Source organism: Hemibagrus wyckioides, linkage group LG09 (genome assembly GCF_019097595.1).
Source record: "Hemibagrus wyckioides isolate EC202008001 linkage group LG09, SWU_Hwy_1.0, whole genome shotgun sequence".
Classification (NCBI taxonomy): domain Eukaryota; kingdom Metazoa; phylum Chordata; class Actinopteri; order Siluriformes; family Bagridae; genus Hemibagrus; species Hemibagrus wyckioides.
Genome location: NC_080718.1, coordinates 12,907,161 through 12,928,108, shown reverse-complemented (window position 1 = coordinate 12,928,108; position 20,948 = coordinate 12,907,161). Strand labels below are relative to the sequence as shown.

Here is a 20,948-nt window from a genome sequence, read left to right as displayed (position 1 = left end):
CTTTGAGGACCAAATGTTCACTTGCTGCCTAATATGTCCCACCCACTAACAGGGGCCATGATGACGAGATAATCAGTGTTGTTCACTACACCTCTCACTGCTCATAATGTTATGCCTGATCGGTGTATAAATTGGTAGACCAAACTGCTGCCCCCCCAGGTCAATAAACTGATCAATAAATCATTGAGATCTAATTGCCCGATTCTTGTGATATATTCTTAAAACAACTTGGCTGTGATAGTTCATCAGTGGCAATAAGATAGATAAATAGATACTTTATTCATCCCAAAGGGAAATTCACAATAATAATTCTCCATGAACATATTCATTCACACCTGAGAGTCACTCATTTATCCAACTTGCGATTGTTTTAAGGTGTAAGTTAACCCAAGCAGACAAGACAAGCCCACTGGAAGAGTTTGGATTCTTGTAAATAAAACAACTGTAGGAGAAATGTTGCGTTTAATCCGGCAGGAGGCGCTCGTGTGCAGTGCGTTAGGAGATGTATTGGCACTCATTATTTTCCCCTGAAGCGCTAACTAGGAAGCGGTCAGACAAATGGCGTCTTCATAACACATCGGTCTCATCAGCTGATTCTCCCAAACTGCGTGGAGACCTGCGGTAAGCAAAACAAGCCCGCTGAGCTTGACTTCGACCTGACATTGCGTGGATAGAAATACTGAAGCTTTAACATGCATGCTGGGTTCATATTTTAATCTCTAAAGACGGAATTTCCGTCTCACAAACACAGGCAGGTTAGCGAGGTGGGTTTTCCCGTCTCCGGCTAGCGCCTGGGTTTGTTTTACTTCACAGGAGCTCGGCGTGCTGTCTCACATTATATTATATTTTATTATATAGCTGACAATACAATACGGCTTTTTAACGTCGACAGCTAGGTAGCCAATAATATCTTTATACGTTTTCATGCGAGTGAATAATTGTTTGTTTGTTTGTTTGTTTTTTCATCGTTTCTTATCCACAGGTTATTCAGGTGCTTCTCCGTGAGATGAAGACCTCTCAGGGCGGATGGTTCCTGGCTGAAGTCTGGCCATAATGTTGTACATTTAAAGCCTATGGAGCTTCATGGTGCTCACATTGCACAGGAAGCTAACCAGCGCTAGTGCACTAAAGATAGCAGGCTACTGTTAGCTGCTCCACATCCTTTGGCAGTAATCTGTTGTCTGAGGATAACACACACACAGAGAGAGAGAGAGAGAGAGAGAGAGACAGTTTGTAGCTTCTGAAGCTAGGACTAACTCGGACCATATCTCTGAAGCTAAGGTGAGTAGTTCTTTAATAATAATAAATACTTTATGGCTACAAGCATGATAAAGAAGTGATGAGCTGCATGTTAAAAAAAAATTGTTTTAATCTTGTCCAATGAAATACAGATGTTTTTTTTAATGACATTCTGGTGTACTTGTATTTATTTATTTATGGCTCGCTACATGCACAATAGAAGTGCCAGTGCCCTTTCATAATCTCTACTTAAAGAGTCAGTCTCTACTCTTTAGTCTTTTCAGCTCTCTCACCTGGGCGCTCTGTTCAAACTAACAAGATGGGGTTTTTTTTGTGGCTCATTTGCCAGCTGAGCAGAGCCTCTGCTGTAACTCCTAGTATTGCATTTCATTGCATTGCATTGCATTTTCTCACCGTTGTCCCCTTCTGACATCAGCAAGGCTGCTTTTGTTGTTCTCGTGGGAAACAAATTAGCATCCAAATTTCCAAACGCCCCACAGATGTTTTAACATCAACATGTTTAGTGTGCTTCAGGTTGAATTTGCCCTTGGAACTTGCACGTGGAAGATGATGTGTGTGTTTGTTTATTTGGGGAGGAAAGTCATTTTAATATAGAAATCCCCAAACCATATCTGGACATGATTCACATTCACATTAATCCATGACTCGATGGACAACCCCCCTGATGTGATTTGATATCAGATCAGTTTCAGCTATCAGTCAATAGAAATAAAAATGTGGAATAAATGGGATTAGTGCATCTCTAGTAAAATCCTTTGGGTGGATCTTTGGTGAGAGAATGGAAGAAACCTTATAAGGTAGAGCTAAGGGAAGGAGTCAGCTTTCTGTGGATGGGTAGGACGGTGAAGAAAGTAGAAAGAGCAATTGCAGATATACTGAGTGCAGAAAGATGCATCAGCATTGCATAGCAATAGGAAATGTGTCTTTTCAATCTTAACATTTGGCGAACAAGGGTCCTGCTGTGTTTTTGCTGACGGTAAACGGACGGTTGTTTGTGCTTTGTGTTGAACTGCTTCTGTCTCAGCTCCCTATACTGTAGTTTCAACATGTTTTTACATGGTATATGCCTTTAGCTTGTATACTGGAATGTAAAATGTCTTCCTGTTATGGGTCGGTGTTAGTGACTTGAAAGTTATGTTCAGATCACTGGTCTGTTAGAAAGCCATTATCTTTCAGATTTATTGTGCCGCACTTGTAGATTTCCTTCTATAAAAAGTATCAGCCAGATGAATAAATGTAAACATCTTCCTTAGTGACCTACTGAAAAGCACAAGTGGTCCTATTACTATTGCTTATTATGATCAAATTGACCTCTGGTCAGAATACAGCCCCATTTTTGTTTTAGTATAATCTAATTTATTTTGGCTCACCGCTCCTGAAAGGATATTGTCATACTCCTTATATTAAACTGTTTCAAATTGCGTAAGGTTACAGACAGAGAAGTCGGAATGTCCCATTTTCTCTCGAAGTGCTCTTAAAACCACAGCGTTTGTGCTCTTTATCCTTCGCAGCCATGTCTGCCCAGTATACTGAAGTGCTGTGTCGCTGTATTCCAACGGATAGTAGGTCACTCATGCTGTAAGAGCATCAAAATGGTGTAGCGGCAGAGGCAGAGACCTTCTCTTGCCAGGAGAATAATGACTCTAGCTTTGGCAAAAAGCCTGAAGTTTTCTGCTTGATTGGAGAATGAGGAAACAGCAACTTTATTTTTCCCTCTTTAGCACCAGTCATTTGATATTCGGAGAACTGTAAGACATCAGTCCTTGAGGTGACGCTCGAGATGTAATCGCTCCACATCAGAACTACTTGTGAGTCATGAGTCAGACTTGAAACCGTGCTGCCTTTTACTAAATTACTGTGTCTGTGATTAGGACTGAAGGAAACGTCTGGTGAGTACAAAGAGCATTAAGTTAACTGTTATGATTATTGTTATTAAGGTCTTAGGAATTTTATTTATTTATTTATTTTGATTTTTGAAGCGTTAATGTGGTAGTCATTTCAGCGAATGTAGAGTAACACTATAGGATAGCATTTGCCAAACTTATCCTTAGATCACCAAATTGTAGTTTTCCACTCCCCCCCCCCTTTTTTCCCTTTTTACAGCATGCCAGGGCCAAGCCATAAAGCAGGGGCTGTCAAGGGCGTGTTTTGGAAAGATTATAACAGAATAAGTGCTTTTTATGGATTATCCATTTACCTCTCATGTAGTTTAGCATAAACGGGGAAAAAATGTCTGATTTTAGTTGCTCATGTTTTCGTTTTTATCCAACACAAGCAACTTTTAAGCAACAATTAAGATTGGTAACACTGCAATTTGACCTCGATACCTTAAAAGATTTGGGTTTAGTTCTAAAAATTTGAGCTGAGTCACATTCAACGCTGTTGTAAATTCTGTATTCTTTTAAACCAAGCAAATAAAAGTGGTATGCTTAAGCCGTTATTCTGTCAATAATTTCAATGTTGTCTGTTTGTATGTTACTTAGAAACCAAAGCTTACTGTTAACACATCAGAGAAGTTTTGTTTATTGCTAATATTATTCATTATACACCGATCAGACATAACATTATGAGCACTGATTATCTCCTCATCATGGCACCTGTTAGTGGGTGGGATATATTAGGCAGCAAGTGAACATTTTGTTCTCAATGTTGATGTGTTAGAAGCAGGAAAAACGGGCAAGCGTAAGGATTCGAGTGAGTTTGATGAAGGGCCAAATTGTGATGGCTAGATGACTGTATCAGAGCATCTCCAAAACCGCAGCTCTTGTGGGGTGTTCCTGGTCTGCAGTGGTCAGTATCTGTCAGAAGTGGTCCAAGAAAGAACAGTGGTTCAGGAATGGTTTGATGAGCACAACGAGTTTGAGGCGTTGACTTGGCCTCCAAATTCCCCAGATCTCAATCCAGTCGAACATCTGTGGGATCAGATCAGGGCTGTTTTGGCAGCGAAAGGGGGACCAACACAATATTAGGCAGGTGGTCATAATGTTATGCCTGATTAGTGTATATGGACTTGTTTATTTACAGATTTTATTTTATTGCTTTTGTCACCTTTTTATTATAGGAATAAGCTTAAAGCCTCTACAGGATCAGAGACCAGAACAGGAGCTATAAAAGATGTATGAAAGTCAGTTGTACAGGAAAAATCGTTACTTCATAAATAGAACGACTTTTTACGCTTGCACCTTCTTACATGTGTCAAATGCCGTGTTATTAACGGTGTTGCTATGTGCGTGTGTTCATCTCAGACACTCCTTCTAATGACCAGTTTGTACATTGAGTCATGCAGGTAAGGGCAGGTTTATATATTTTTGTGGTGTTCTGGTAACTTCTATTGTGTAAAAATTAGGCTGCTTTCTAAGTTGGCTTTTTGTGAGCCACACGCAACCAAACAGAAGAATAAGCACTATGGCTGAAGTCCAAGATTAAAGTAAAGAACAAAGACGAGTCTGTCCGAGTATGTGCTTTGCGTCTCTACAGGCGAAGTCACAAGAATGGCAAAGAAGCCCAAGTCAGAAATCCGAGTCAGTGTCAGCGTTTCAGCGCCTCTAATGAAAACAAAATGACCTTTCGCTACTGGAGAAGTGAAGCACGAGGCTTTGATACGAAAAGAACAAAGTCTGTTGCAGTGAGTCATGTCTCAGTAGAACCTTCACCTCAATAATCAAATCAAAAGTCCATCACGTTATTATTGTTAGTGTTAGCACTACAGATATCAAGAATTACAGGCATACATAATTATATATTATCTGTCATAAGGCTAATTTAGGACAAATTGTACAAGGATCAGGACCTGTTTTCTGTACATTTAATCAAAAGGGTTTTTCTTTTTACATTGTGGGGATTTACACTGTTATATTTCTGTATTGTGTCACTTTTCTGGAAACATGTAGAAACTTGTCTAAAAAGCGGTGTTGTAATCAAGTTCTTAAGCTTCTCCCTTAATAAATTGCAGTTATTAATTACAACAATATTTTCAGATCGAGGAAAAAATATATGTGGACTGTTTCCAGGTTCAAGAATACAGACTGTTACGGTGAATTATTAAATAAGGATTATTTGGCTGTTAAACCAAATTATAGAATTGTGTAATTAAAGATAAAACAACCCCGTCCTGTCCCCTGCCCCACCCCCTCACGGTATGATCAGGTAAATGACTCGAACCAACTGTGTAATGTAATATTGCGAAAATAAATTATTTACCGAATTAAGGAAATGTGGACTAGTTATATTATACTAAGGTCCACCTATTCTTGTACTCTACATGTCTGTGCCCTATCACCTAGCCTAATACATATGGTTCCACATGACCCACATGAAAAAATAATGCTGGTATGATTGTATTTCAGCAGGAATTGTGTAGTCCTAGATTTCAGCCCTACTGTAGAGCACACGCGATGTGATTAATAAGCTGAAGTCATGTTTAGACGAGACCTTCGCTCCCGTTCGCCGTGTCAGTGACCGAGCATCATCTCTTTGAGTCAGAGTTTCGCATCTCCTTTGTGTTCATCTGGTTCTCCTGTAGTCATGTCACAGCTTCGGTTTGTCAGCATCTGTGGCTAGGAAGAGACTGATGTGGTATGTTGGTGAAATATAAGAAATAGGCCGAAAGGTGCTGGCTCATCATTTTAGAGAAGTATTTATTTCAGGAAGCAAAACGTGACTTTCTCCGTACTGGCTAGAGTGCTGTGTAAGAGGTTATCTCAGGGGTGAGAGAGGAATGGCAGCAAATTCAATTTGGGACCATTAAAAGAGGAGAAAACGTGCTGTAATGGATGAAAAAGCTGCTCATCTTTTATTTAGGGGAAATGTTAACGTGTTTGTTTGCTCGGATGCTTTAATGAGGTTTTTTCCCCTTCTTTTTTTAATGCAGTTGTTCCTCTAATTTTGTATGACACATGTAATGCTGAGAGCTGCATTTTGCAAAATGATTAGTAATACATCATCTTGATAGAAGTGGATTATTAAAAGTCATTATGCTGCACTATGAGGCTTGTGAATACAGCAGTAATGTCTCCTCTGTGTGTTTGTTTATTTATTTATGTTGACATTTGTCACCTTCTGGTCAGTCATCATCATACATTTTGTGTCATTTGTTATTTATGAGTAAAAAAAAGAAATATCTTGGTAATATCTCACAATACACAAATTACTGTACATTATAAAAAATCTCCAGAATTGCACGTCGTGCTGTCGTTTAAGAAAAGCATTGTGCCTCGTCCTCTCTATTCTGAGGTCGGCATCTGTCTATGTGTCTGTCATTGTTGAGAGACAGTAATGATGATTGTCGCTCTCACTGGGCTAAATTGCCTCACTGTGCTTGACAGTACCAATTGAAACCAGACTGGGAGATATTTAAAAAAAATAAAAAATATCGCTGAGTGTCTGCCAGTAATATAGCAGAACCAGAAATAGTGCTATTTCTTTCTGAAATGTATTTTACACTAGGAGTTTGTCAGTATTAATGTAGTCACTGTTGTGTGTCGAGACATGTGCATTTGTCAGCATGAGACAGAGAACGTGTTGAAAGGCTGAGTGAAGCTGAGGACAGCGAGTCTTCAGGCACTGGCCGAGTCATGCGGCTTTGTTTTCGGTTCAAGTGCATCTCTTGTACACAGAGCACCAGAGTGCTGCATGTCGAGAAGTAGCCACTCTACACTGTGTTGAAGCCTGCCCACTGTGCTCACATAGACTGGATTAGATACTGGTTAATTAGCATCTGATTTTGATTACGTTAAGGAAAGAGTTATTGAGTTATCTGTTTTTGGTTTCCTGGAAAATGTGGCCACTAATGTAATGAGGAGATAGTTAGCTAGATAAACACATTCATTTGCAATGGAACTGAATGAGTATGTAATCGTTGTCCTCTTAACAAAATTTCTAATCTAGCACACCGAGTTTCAGACCTTGACCAAGTGCCAGTATTATTAAGAAAAAAAAGTCTGGCTTGCAACTTAATTTTTTGAAAGTTGGTGAGCTCCTGACCATCACATCTCTGTGAGCTTGTTAAACATCCCATTCCAGATGAAATCCACCCTTTGCTGTTGTAATGAGTTTCAATTTCCTCACATTGGCTTTCAATTAGAAACCATAGAACTGTGGGAATTTGGTAATTAGAGCAATAGTGAGGTCAGGCATTGATGTCGACATTGGTAAAGAGGCCTGGTGTGCAGGAGAAGTTCTAGTTTATCGCAAAGATGTTCAGTGAGGTTGAGGTCAGGGCTCTGTGCAGGACCTAGTTCTGGCAAACCAGCCATGGCGAACTGTCTTAATGGACCGGACTTTGTTTTGTGCACAGGGGCATGTCATGTGGTACGTGTTTGGGCCTCTTAGTTTCTGAGAAGGGAAAATGTAATGCTGCAACACACACAGATATTGTATGCAAATATTTGGGGAAGGTGCATATACACCGATCAGGCATAACATTATGAGCACTGACAGGTGAAGTAAATAAGACTGATTATCTCCTCATCATGGCACCTGTTAGTGGGTGGGATATGGTAGGCGGCAAAGGAGGAAAAATGGGCAAGCGTAAGGATTTGAGCAAGTTTGACAAGGGCCAAGTTGTGATGGCTAGACGACTGGATCAGAGCATCTCCAGAACTGCAGCTCTTGTGGGGTGTTCCGGGTCTGCAGTGGTCAGTATCTATCAAAAGTGGGCCAAGGAAGGAACAACGGTGAACCAGCGACAGGGTCATGGGTGGCCAAGGCTCACTGATTCATGTGGGGAGCGAAGGCTGGCCCGTGTGATCCGAACAACAGACGAGCTACTGTTGATCAAATTTCTGTAGAAGTTAATGCTGGTTCTGATAGAAAGGTGTCAGAATACACAGTGCATGATGGGTCAGGGCTGTTTTGGCAGCAAAACGCAGACCAGTACAATGTTAGGCAGGTGGTCATAATGATCGGCGGTCAGCTATTCACAAGGCTGCCTGTGCCCTGGATTTAGTTACACCATCGAGGTGTATTGCACCACCACACCATGAGATGTTACGTGGGTTTTTGTGACACTCGGTAAGGAGTGGGTTTTTTTTTTCCACTTGCCAGGCAACTTTGAAAAACACAAACGAAGAGCCTGAACACAATAAGTATCTTTCTACCAATAGTTAGCCACTCCCTTCCTCTTGTGGTCTAAGTCATATGCTTGTTTTCACTGTTGCAGCTGAGGTTTTGCTGAGGTTGTTTTGGTTTGTTTTTTGTTTTTTTTCCTATGCACTTTTTGGAATGCAGAATACTGAGCGACACCAGATTGCAGCTGAGGCTGACCTCGCACTCTTACTGTCTGCACTTGTCAATAGAAATAAGCAGTGTAGCTAATGGTTGTCATTTCTTTTTAATTTTGTAGACAGAGATGATATGCCACAGGGGTTCTGGAGGAGATGAAGTCATTTATATGCTGCTGTTTCTGCCTGAAATGGTGGACGTTAATCATTTTTCTTTCTCTCCGTTAATAGCTTTTTTTTTTTTTTTATTTCAGTTTAGGCCACCTATAGGCAAACTGACACGTGATTTATACAGTAGATCGGCTGTATGTATTTTCACTTCATATTTAAGAGACCTAGATGTGCCGAGACTGCGATATAATGCTAGATATTACAACCATGTATACTTTTCTTTCTTTTTTTTGTATAAAGGGTGCTAGCTGCAGTAAGGCAGGACAGCAACGTAATCAGGTTTGGACAATGTCTGAGGCGTAAGCGGTACTAATCCCTGACACAATCATCTAGCATCCTGCAGAGCCCTAGAAAGGCAGGGCAGGGGAAAAATAAGAAACCAGTATGATCAACGACAAACAGGTTACCATGACAACCAGACTGTAAACAGGCATAGGTTTTCTGGTGTCAACAAAATGATCTACATGAAATTAAATTAATATATGAAGTTAATATAAAGCTCTCCATAAAACCTTTAAAGTTGTTTTATACGCTGTATGTAATTACATATTTGGAGTCTGCTGTTTAAACGAGACCGAGACCGACACAGACTTCTTCACACAGATTTCTTTATTGAAACAGTCTTTGTGTTTCAGCCCTGTTAGGGACAAGACAGGATTTGTGAACTGGGATTTTCTGCACCTGTAAAATGCTGCGATTTCCTGCGAAACATGTTCTTGAGTGTTTTTAGAAAACCGGAAAGTACAGCTGGTGTACTACATTAACCCATTTAAATGCTGAGATAACCTCTGCTAATTTCTCCAGGCAAGGAAGGCACTGCATTTCAACAAGGCGGTGGAATGTTGACTCAGGGTTGAAGACTTGATTTAACCTGTTTGGAACATTCATGATCATCAGTCTGCCCACTGTGAGATGCGAAACAACACGTTCTTTAATGGGGCTCGAGTCGAAATGACTTATCATTCTCTTTCAGCAGGTTTCATCATTTCCCTGAAGTGTGTCTCACCCATCAGGAAAGGAAATTCCCTACAGGAAGCTGGCATGGGTATCTGTTCAGCCTTTTTTTTTTTTTTTTTCTTTTTCTTTTTCTTTTTCTTTTTTTCTTTTTGTCCCGATGTCTGCTTACTTATCTTAACTAATCAGTAGATAACAGTTATAGTGTTTTTTGTTTTTTTACCTGACCTGAACCGAAACCTTGTTTAGGCAGTGTCTTTTGGCTGTGCATCATTCAACGTCATTCATTTTTGTATATTTTGAATAGAGTGGAACATTTAAATCTCACAGAGCCACCTCTGAGGAGTGTGACAGCACACGGTAGCAGAACAATTACGAAACGAGACCGCTTTTAATAGAAACGACACCTTTTAACGACGGCACCGTCGCATGGTGTTATGGACAGAGGGAACATAATTGCCAGCTCTTAGAGACGGAGCTGAAACACTGAAATAAAATAAAGATCAGGTGATGAATGCGAGACAGTCAGACAGGCTTTACATAAACATCCGTATGTGTTTCTTCTCCTCTAAATTGCCATTTGATTGCATATACCTACGTCTGTCTGTGTGTCATCTGATACACAGGTTTCTTTCTTGGTGTCTTCCTGAACTCTGCAGCAGCCTTTTTTTTTCCTGAATGAAGAAAAGAACAATAGTTTGGAAGTGCATGAGCGAATTATAATTCACCTGGTGCCTACTGCGATGTCTGTTTTACATAAAACCATTTCAGCGTCATGCAAAATAATTTGCAAAGGGTAACTTAAGGTTAAAATGACAAAACATGTTTTGATGCACCAGACAGCGTTTCATTCTTACGCAGAAGCTCACAGTAAGCTAACCACATTAATTACAGCTCACTGCTTTGTGATTCTGTGGTCGTGAGGCTGAGATGCGAGGGTGCACTTGTTAACAGGAAGTCTGGAAGATGTGATAATGGAGTGAATTTGTACACCGTCTACGCTATATGATATGATGTCAGGATTGTGATATCTTGTCATATTTTTCTGAGATATTACTGGCATTGTGATGCGTGTACAGCTTTTTAAATCATTATTATAAACACTGGAAGAACATTATTAGATTAGAAATGTGACATTGTGGTTATATACTGTAGATAGTGCTAACAAACCTGCATACACTCCCTCCCTGGGCACTGCTCCAGTCAGTTAATCATGTTGCAGCAGCACATACAATCATGCAAATCCTGGCTAAGAGTTTCACTTAATGTTCACATCAAACGTCAAAATATGCAAAACTGTAATCTAAGTGACTTTGAGCATTGGTGCCACACAGGCTAATGCTGAGAGTATTCCTCCTGGGAAATGCCTTGTTGACGACAGTGGGCAGAGGAGAATGCCGAGACTGACAGGAAGGTCTTGGATAGCTTGTATGAATAACCACGCTTTACGACTCGGGAGTCAGCATCATCACCAAACAGAAGACCTCGCTGGCTTCTGCTCCTGTCAGTCAAGAACAGAAACCTGTGGATACATTCGGATCAGGCTCGCCAAAAAGCTCGGAAAAACATTCATAGTATTGTTTAGCTGCTTTTGTGACTTTTATGCACTATACTGCAACTGCTGCTAACTATTTAACTGTTAATGAGGAGGTGTTAAAGATGTTCCTATTAAAGTGAGCGTGTGTCATGATGCATGTTATGTGTTTTGCGATGCAGGATGGTTTAGTGGTTAGCACGTCTGCCATCACCTCCAGTGATTTGATTGCTGTCTCCACTCTGTGGGCTGAGTTCACTTAAATGCATGTCCGTCTGGGGTTTCCTCTGGGTATTTCGGTTTCCTGTCCCAGTCCGAAGGCATGCATTGTAGTCTGGCATCTCTAAATAGTCTGAAGAGTGTGTATGTATTGTAGAAAAGTCTAGTAATGTGATATGTCGGTTATTGCAGTGGATTTCAACTGCATTTAAGGACCATCAGGAGGAAGACATTTACATTGGTGTAGTCTGGCTTTAATGCAGAGATTGGTGATTAAAACTCAGTGATCAGATAAGGGTAGCATTACTGTCTGGCTTCACGGTCTGGGTTTTTTGTTGTCTGTTCGGGGTTTCACATGTTCCTCCTGTGACTATACATTTCATCAGGGAGCTGTGGTTTCCTCTCACTTAGAATGATGAATATCCGTGTTTGCTTGTTTCACCAGATGAAAGCAGACAAACGTGCAGCTCTGTTTCTTCCCACACCATAATGAAATCTTATTTTTCGCATAGCAAACTAGTTGATTTTAGCTTCTAAAGTAGTTGTTGCTTAGCTGTCAGAGTTTGTGCTCTGTGTGTGGAGTATGAGATTATAAAAGCTCATTGACAGCATCAGTGTGAAAGAATTTAGTAGGCTGACTTGACAATCTGATAATCTCTGGCTTTAAGCAGTTTAAGGTGATTTACAGATACATATAAAACCAGATACATATAAGATACATATAATTGCTTGGTTCTATTTAGACCGAATGTGAGAATGGTAAGAAGTTCTGTTTTCTGAAGTTTCAGCACCTCGGGTTGCATTGTGCAAACCCCCCCCAGGAAACATGCATTGACAAGTTTAGCGTCAGAGTGCATCAGAGCTGTTGCTATGTTTGGAAGCGGAGACTGAGTGGTTGCTCTGGTAACAAGCCAAAACCTGCCTTTATAGCCCTGCTGTGAATGCGTGTAGTTTTAGCAACTATAGGTAGATCATGACATGGATTTCACACAAGCTTTTGGCACTGCTATAAAATGAGTGTCTACTGTGGATTAAAGATTAAATTAAAATCCAATCCACCTGCTATCCCTCAACAGCTTATTGGGTTTAATCAGAGGAAGATCACTTAATCACAGCTGTCTTATATGGTGATGGCGATTCTGCTGTAAGACATTTTAAAGACCAATGCCAAGTGTGTCTAGTTATCTGTCTATCTATCTGTCTACCTGTCTGTCTATCATTAAATACTTATATTTGGATATGTATCTATCTATCTATCTATCTATCTATCTATCTATCTATCTATCTAGTTAATAAGACAGATTTATTTACTAAAGATTGAGTGATGAAACCTTAAAGCGTTTCAAATGTATTATCATTAACCCTTAAAATTGATATGTATGTATTATAAGGTATGTATTTATACTAAATTCAATTTAGTTTCCCCTTAATCATTTTCATTCATGTTTTTCTTATAAAGCTAACTTGGTTCTTTTAAGAAGGAAGTGATGTCAGCACGTAACACGTCCTACTTTCTCCAAGAGACGCATCTTTCCGTAAATCTCCCAAGTTTTAGGAGGGCAGACTATTTATATAGATGATTATGTGCAAATTAACTTCAGAGTTTTGTCTAGAAACAAAGCACAAAGCAATTTGTGTCCCAGCAGGGTGGATTGGGGAGCAGATGCTCCACGCTTGCTGTAAGAAAGAGCCCAAAATGAGGACCACTTTCTTGCAAGGTGCTTAATTTTGTTGTGCAAGACTAAAAAAAAGGGAAGTTTGTTTAATAGCTATGTGAGCAGATAAATTGCTGTTTTCTCCTTTCACTGAGATTCCCTACCACAATAGAATTTTAATGTAGAAAAACGTTTTGGATGCTTTGTTGTTGCTGATGGCTTTGCAGAGGAATAATAAACCTGTGGTAAATGATGCAAGCGCAGGAGTTTTGAGCAGATGTTTACTACCATGTTCGGTTTATGGCTGTAATGAAAAGACAGTAGTTCAGGTTCATGTTGGTCTGAATCCCACGTTATGGCGTCGGTATTTCAGTGCTATGTCATTATTAAGGTCACTGTATTACAGGTTTTTTTTTGAGTAAAAAGTATGTTTTATGTTCTTTGTCACTATTGATCTCTATCTCATTAGTATTAAGCAATTAGGTGCAGCATTGAATATTTTACTTAGCTCTGTTTGTTTTTGCTAGCAACAAACTCCTAGTGTGAGGATATGGGTTATGTTTAAGATGTCATTGACTTTTAAACATTATCTTTAGAGAGAGCCAGAACACCAGTTCTGATCATGCAGAGAAGCATCAGCAAGCCTGGTCATTAAAATTGAACAGAGTGTAGACGAAAAGTGCACTCGCGGAACAGAAGTGCTTTCACGTGCATCTGTCTGCATTGCACGCTTCACTGCTCCATGGTCGTGACTAGGTTAGAGCGCATGCAGGTTTCCATCAGTGAACAGCTGATAACAACATGGACTCCATGTTAAAACTAAAATTAATCTCCATGTTTGTACTTTTGGACTACACCGATCAGGCATAACATTATGAGCACTGAGAGGTGAAGTGAATAACAGTGATTATCTCATCATGGCATCTGTTAGTGGGTGGGATATATTAGGCAGCAAGTGAACATTTTGTCCTCAACATTGATGTGTTAGAAGCAGGAAAAATGGGCAAGGGTAAGGATTTGAGCGAGTTTGACTAGGGCCAGATTGTGATGGCTAGACCACTGGATCAGAGCATCTCCAAAACTGCAGCTCAGTATCTATCAAAAGTATTTTTTAACTACTGTAAGTATCCTTTAAAGCTTAAAGGATCTGCTGTTAACATCTTGGTGCCAGATACCACAGCACACCTTCAGGGGTCTAGTGGAGTCCATTGTTCGACAGGTCAGGGCTGTTTTGGCAGGAAAAGGTGGCCCAACACAATATTAGGCAGGTGGTCATAATGTTATGCCTGATCTGTGTATATACTACAGTTATAGAAGGGAGTTATTTATAATCATAGTCTCTGGTGTCAGTCAGATCAGGATGGGTTCTCTCGAGGTTTCTTCATGTCATCTCAGGGAGTTTTTCCTTGCCACTGTAGCCTTTGGCTTGCTCATTAGGGATAATATATATTTCAAATTTGTATCTTGAAGTGATAGATTTTTGGAAAGCTGCTTTATGATAACAGCAATTGTAAAAAGTGCTATACAAATACAGTGGAATAGAATTGACTACAATTATCTCATGCTCACTTTTAATGACCACTCTTGCTTTACATGCTCAGGTTTCCCCTGCTCCTCTTCCTCTTCATTAAACAGCTCCATGAGATATTTTATCAGGACCCTCGTATTGATGCATGATGCTGTAGTTCCGCCTTTGGATATTTGCACCGAGCAATTTGCAGTCTGCTTTGTTTGCAGTGTTTGTAAGCATCACTTACCTAATTGTAAAAGAGTCCTAGTTCAAATCACAAACAAGATCAAATATTTTCCCAACATTTAATATCCGCTCCCTCTTGGCTGAGGTCGGTGCACATTTGCATCATGTTATGCAGTGTTGAAGAATGATAAGACTGTTAGCAGAGGTGGATAGGGAATGTGGCAGCGATGGATGGATGTGGAATACAGAGCAGCAGGCCGTGGCAGAATGAGGAGAGACTGAGGGATGATGTAAGCCTGGACTATGCATACAGAATTAGCCCTGGTCTCGTCGGCTTTGACTTGGGATTAGGTGCTACGCTGTTCCACGCCGAGGATGATGGAAGTCATTTATCACAAATAAAAAGCTTGTTAAGTGCCACAAAGCATCCACAAATCACCTCGTAGGCTCTGAATCACAGAAAACTTGTCTTGGTCAAGAAGGAAAAAAAAATCGTATGACCTTCTCTGACTTAAGTCAGCCATCTCACTGGTTCAACCGAAACATATTTATCAAATAAATGATGTAGAGAATGTCACACGAGCGGTCAGCAAAGGTTGTAGTACAACCAGTGTAGTGTATAGTTGCACGGTGACCTGCTTTTTCCAGACCAGATTTTATTTGTTCCACCTTCTCATCAAATGTGATTCAAAATAATTGGATAGTTGTTGCAGTGCAGTGTAAGTTCATGGTGTGTTTGAAAATGTTCTGCAGCTTGGTGTTTGCATTGCATACAGATTAGATTAGACGATTCGTTCATAAAGTTTTCATTATATTTTTGCTTTGAAGATTCTTTGGATTTTTTCCTCTGTGGCATTGAATATCATCAAAGCGTTGTGTAATTTCAGCTACTTTCACAGTATGTTCAATCTGCAACTGTTTTTGTGGAGGTTCCTCTAAATCTTGCACAAAATGAACAGAGTAATTTCAGGGTTAGCTGGCACACTAATCACTGATACAGTGGTATCACTGCTGTAGAGAAATACACTTTTTCTGCAGCTAAGATGTAAAGTCTTGTTTGTGAGGCTGAGGGGAAAACCCGTCGGGTATTACTGTAACAGAATTCTAGATTTTGTCCAAAAGGGACTTTTTCTGCGTGTAACCGACTCTACCTCAACACTTAAGACACCATAAACATATTTCACCAAAGACAATGCCGGAAAGTTTTTATTTACTTTATAATCTTCCTTACGCAAACTTCCTGCGAAGATAACGTTGGGTAATCAGCCAGTTTGTGGTGGAAATGTTGTCTAAAGATGTTTAACACCAGTATAAATGTTAGGCTTTGATTTGTATGTTTTGTGTTGTAGTGATATGAACAGTTCCTTTTCACTTTTAGGATAAGCTAGCTGTTAAAATGCTTTCAATTTGCATGTGATGGCTTAAAGTGTTTGGAGACATGACCTTTACACCAAAATGTGATTCTTCTTCAAAGTAGAGTGTCTAAGTATGCTGGAACATTGAGATTTCCTTTCTATGACGCGAACAGGCTCAAACATAATTTGTAACGGTGATGACTCTATGCACAAAACGAGGACCATCAAAGACGTGGTTTGCCCAGGTTGCTGTGGAAGATCTTGAGTGGCCCTGAAAATCACGCACTGAAAATCTTTAGGTTGAACTGGAATGAAGACCCAAGCATAATCCCTGACCTCACTAATGCTCTTGTGGTTGAATGGGCAGAAATGACTCGCTCCAAGATCTAGTGGAATGTCTTTGCAGCAGAGTGGAGCAAGAAGGGGAACAAACCGGTGTTAATGCCCATAGATTTGGATTGAGCACATGGGTTTGATGGTCAGGTGTTTATATAGGTCCTTTTGGCTATACAGCTGCATAAGATTGCATAACTTGCAGTCTCTCAGACTGACTGCCTCTCAGTATCTAATGCTATTGTTCCACACTCTGATTGAGCTACAGTAGGTTTTATTGGCTTCATCAGGCTTTCCACCACAATCTGTTCTGAAAAGAGTCTGCAAGGTCAGAAGCACTGCCCAGGTGTCAGCCTCACAGATTCATTCGGGTATTCTATCTCTCTCTCTCTCTCTCTCTCTCTCTCTTTCTCCCCCCCCCTCCCCCAGCTGTGTGAAAGCCTGTTACAGGTGCTTCTGCTCTAACCACAGAAAGCCCTTTGACTGCACTTGACGTCGACTTTCACATAAGCACTTCCTGTAAACACTTCAGACACAAACTGGTCTGTGTGGCGGAGCCCGGCTCACAATGAGAAACAGGAAGGCACAGAGAGAGAGATGCCTGCCAAAAATAATCCTCCTCCCTCGATCTGCAGAGGAGGACTTGGAGGCACAAGCAAGTGTGATTTCTGCACCTTTTTTTAGAGCCAGCGTGGAGTTCCAACTAAAGAAGTCTGAAAAGAGGGCCGTTTCCTCTCCGCCTCTCAGTCTGTTGTGTGGGCCTATGTGACTGAGCATTTTAAGCTCAACTAAAATCTTATTCCAGTACTGTTCCACTATGGAAAAAGCAAGCCCAGGCTGAAGTGAACTGACCTTTTTCTCAGTGGCATCCGTTAGACCTTTTCACACAGTCGTACCTTAATGTGCATCTGGAGTGTTGGACACTTTGTTAGTGTTGTTAGCGCTGTGCATTATGAAAGCACTTAGTGTTACAGCTGTCTCTACAGCTTGCCATCAGTTGAGCTGTTTGAAGGTCGTTTATGAGAAGGGGCAGATTGTTCAGTTCGAGAACTTGTGAGCTCCATTTCATTTAACTGACTGTAACCGAAAACCTATTTTTCTCTGCTGCCTTCCTCATAGCTTTCATCAGTCTGATCCCGAGACTAAGAAATGCTCTAAATATTATTCTTTCCTTTATCCGTTTGCCAAGCAGAGCATGTTTTTCTGTGGTCTCTTTAGTGTCCTTTGTAACTTGCACTGTTTGCAAAAAGCGCTTGGATCTCTCAGATCTCGGCTTGCACCTATCTTATTATTTTTTAAGCTTTGTAAGAGGAAAAACGTCTGTCTTTGCATTTGTGCTGTCAGGAACCATGACGACGGCTCGCTATAGGCCCACCTGGGACCTGGCTCTGGACCCACTGGTGTCCTGCAAGCTGTGTCTAGGAGAGTTCCCCCTGGAGCAGATGACCACCATCACACAGTGCCAGTGTGTGTTCTGTACACTGGTGAGTATAAGACATTTCATCCAATCTCCCACCAGGGCTGCTGTGCCAGACAGAGATGAGTTTAAACATGTAGACATTCTCAGGTAGCTAACAGTGTATGAAATTAAGCATTTGATGTATTTAGATTAGCTTGTGGAGGATGAAAGGTGGCATATTGCTGTTATTCTGGTGTGTTTGCTGCTTGCTGGCCCCGTGGTCGCCTCAGTTTACTGTTTACACACTGAATTTTCCTTCTCTGCTGTTTCCTGTCTCCTGTTAGAGCCAAAATCAATTCCAGTTATATTATTTAATTTTGTTCTGCAGTCTGTGTTTATTGGCTTTTCTACCACAGTTTTTGGCCTCACCATCATCATTCACTTTGTTAATATAGCACCTGAATTCTATTAAAATGCGGCCCAAACACGGCAGACCCAAAAATCAATTAAATAAACGTCTGTAACACGGGTTCGATGATGTGTAATATGAAGTGTGAAACTAATGAAGAGGTAAATACACTGAATTTATCACCGTCACGTATGTTGGATGCTGAAGTTAAATAAATGGGTTTTAAAGCTGGGAATATAAGGGGGGGTTGTTCAACAGTTTTAGCAGTGCAGTCCAGCGCTTAGGAAACAACAGTTACAGGCCAAGAAGACTGTTTGTTATGCCCACATGGCTGAGTGTGATTCAGTTCCAGGAATAAACATTGGAAGCAGCTCTTGTTCTCTCGTGCCCCCTGTGGTTGTGCACTGTGTTGGGACAAGCTGCCCCTTTACACTGATCTGAGGCCAGATTCATTATTCAGCATGTGATGCTAAAGGAAGAAGTGAAATGTGAACCTTTGCCAAGAGGAAAGGTTTAGCCTAGGTGTGGTTTGCTCACTCAAACACCAACAGCAGCCCGCTAGTGTGAACCATCACAGCATAGAAAAGCAATGTGACGGTTGATATTTTTTCTTAACAGTATAAAATGAATAAGCTGGAAAAATGTTAACAATGTGATGAAAAGAAAATCTCAGGAGAAAAGCGTCATGAGAGAACCTCTTTGGGCAACTGCATGTTTGTGTGTATATGCCTATACTGTCAGTCATTTTATAGATGCTCCCTCACAATCGCTCCCTGCTCATTGTGTTCTGCAGTGTGCATGAACGTGATGACGATCCTTGCTAATTTTAACTTTAGCTGAGCTTTGTGTTCATGAGTTAGAAAGGGGGGGGGGGGTGGACACCTAAAAGTAGAAAAATCACTCAAATCTTTGGTGGGAAGGAGCCAAGACAGGAAAACCTTTTGTCTGCTTTGCCAAACAGTAACAAGGTTTAATTTTATAGAGTAATATATATTCATTCTTGTTGTTGATGGTGAATGCTCTATTTGTTGCTGCATTGTAAAGCCCTTATCACTGTTCCCTCTCTGGAGATCAGTTAGTCTAGGAGAAGTGACAACTGTGAAATTACGCTAATTGAGCACTTATTGTTGCTGTCTGGTTGCAAGAGCAGCGAATTACTACGCATCCTGATTATCAGTACACGCTATATTACATTATTACAGTATAATCACGGTCCACAGACAGTGTATGTAATTAAGGGTGTATAGAAATGTAATACTCAGCAACCATTTTATTAGGAACTCCTGTACACCTGCTCATTCATGCAGTTATATGTGACAGCAGCACAACTCTAACTGAAGCTCGTGACCTGCATCTGTAAATGTTCACATCAGAATGAAGAAAAAGTCTGACCTCTGAGACTTTACCCGTGGCGTGGAGGTTGGTACCAGATGGGCTGGTTTAAGTCTTTCAGAAACCGCTGATCTCCTGGGATTTTCTCACACACAACAGTTTACACAGAATGGTAATCGGTACCGATCCAGAAACAGTGAGTATGTGACAGTTCTGTGGGTGGAAATGACTCGTTGATAAGAGGTCAGAGAAAAATGGACGGATTAGTTTGAGCTCCCAGGAAGGATATAGTTACTCAAATAAACACTCTTTACAACTGTGGTGAGCAGAAACGTATCTCAGCATGCACAAAACATCTTGTTTTTTTGTTTTTCTTCATGTGGAAAAACCCAGAAGGTCAGCAGTTTCTAAAATACTCAGAACAGCTCTGGCACCGAACTAACATGACACACAGATGACACTTTTTCCCCCCTATTCTGATGTAACATTACCTGAATCGAGCTCTTGATCTGTATCTCTGTGAGTGCTGCATTTTGCTACTGCCACATGATTGGCTGATTACATGACTACATAAATAACTCGGTGTACAAATGTTCCTAATAAAGTGGTTGTTGAGTGCATTACACTTATGTTCAGCCTTAATTACATACATTGTTTTTAATATAAACACGACATGTATGTCTGCTATGGATCCTGACCACCAAGTGTATTATTATTATTTTTTTACTTGAGACTTGCATATTGAGCAGATAAACTAAAAAGCTGTCCTTACTTTCTTCACAGTGCCTGAAGCAATACGTAGAGCTTCTCATTAAGGAGGGCCTTGAAACTGCTATTAGCTGTCCGGATTCTGCCTGTCCAAAACGAGGACATTTACAAGAAAATGAGGTAAATTCAATTCAGCCTTTTCTATTGCCTTGAGTGATGAAACAAACATTTCTTTATTTTTATTTATTTACTCGCCTAGTTGTTTGTGTATTCATTTTTAAAGCAACTGTAGTCAGCAAGTTTGGAGTTTTGCCCCTACAATATGAAAATGACATTTTGGAGCTCAGCAGTCTATTATGGCAAAAACTCCGCAATGACCATAAGCAATGAGCAAAACAGACCTCACTTGTCTTTCTGAAAAATGACCTCCTTTCAGAGCAATAAGTTAAGAGGATTTATTTCCCTGAATATTGGCATTTTTAGTGATGATTGCTTTCTTAGCGAACAGAAAATCTTCACAGTGTGTGGGCTGGTCAGCTCCTCCTGCAATAAGCATTACAATATTAAGGGAAGAGACCGGTCATGGACAAGAGCTTTTAAAATAAATCTCACTCACTGTGTTTATTTTTATACACACTGGATGTGTCTGTGTGAGGTAAGTGCTTTGGGTTGAGTGTTTGATCCCTGGTTACTTTGCAGAGGA

The 20,948-nt window shown here is 40.5% G+C and overlaps 1 protein-coding gene across 4 annotated transcripts in view; it reads left to right on the top strand.

Moving 5' to 3' along the window:
- Positions 1–531: 531 nt before the first annotated feature.
- The window catches only part of rnf144aa (ring finger protein 144aa), a 31,215-nt gene continuing 10,798 nt past the window's right edge, over positions 532–20,948 (top strand). Inside the window, exons 1-5 of one of the 4 annotated variants that reach the window (XM_058399580.1) lie at positions 532–621; positions 983–1,281; positions 2,982–3,149; positions 17,742–17,881; positions 20,321–20,425. In XM_058399580.1, coding sequence (XP_058255563.1) covers positions 17,747–17,881; positions 20,321–20,425 — 240 coding nt within the window. In that variant the 5' untranslated portion in view covers positions 532–621; positions 983–1,281; positions 2,982–3,149; positions 17,742–17,746. Of the gene's footprint in view, positions 622–982; positions 1,282–2,981; positions 3,150–4,618; positions 4,886–9,305; positions 9,697–17,741; positions 17,882–20,320; positions 20,426–20,948 lie in introns of those variants that run through there. The other 3 variants (XM_058399579.1, XM_058399581.1, XM_058399578.1) reach the window with 3 other exon arrangements.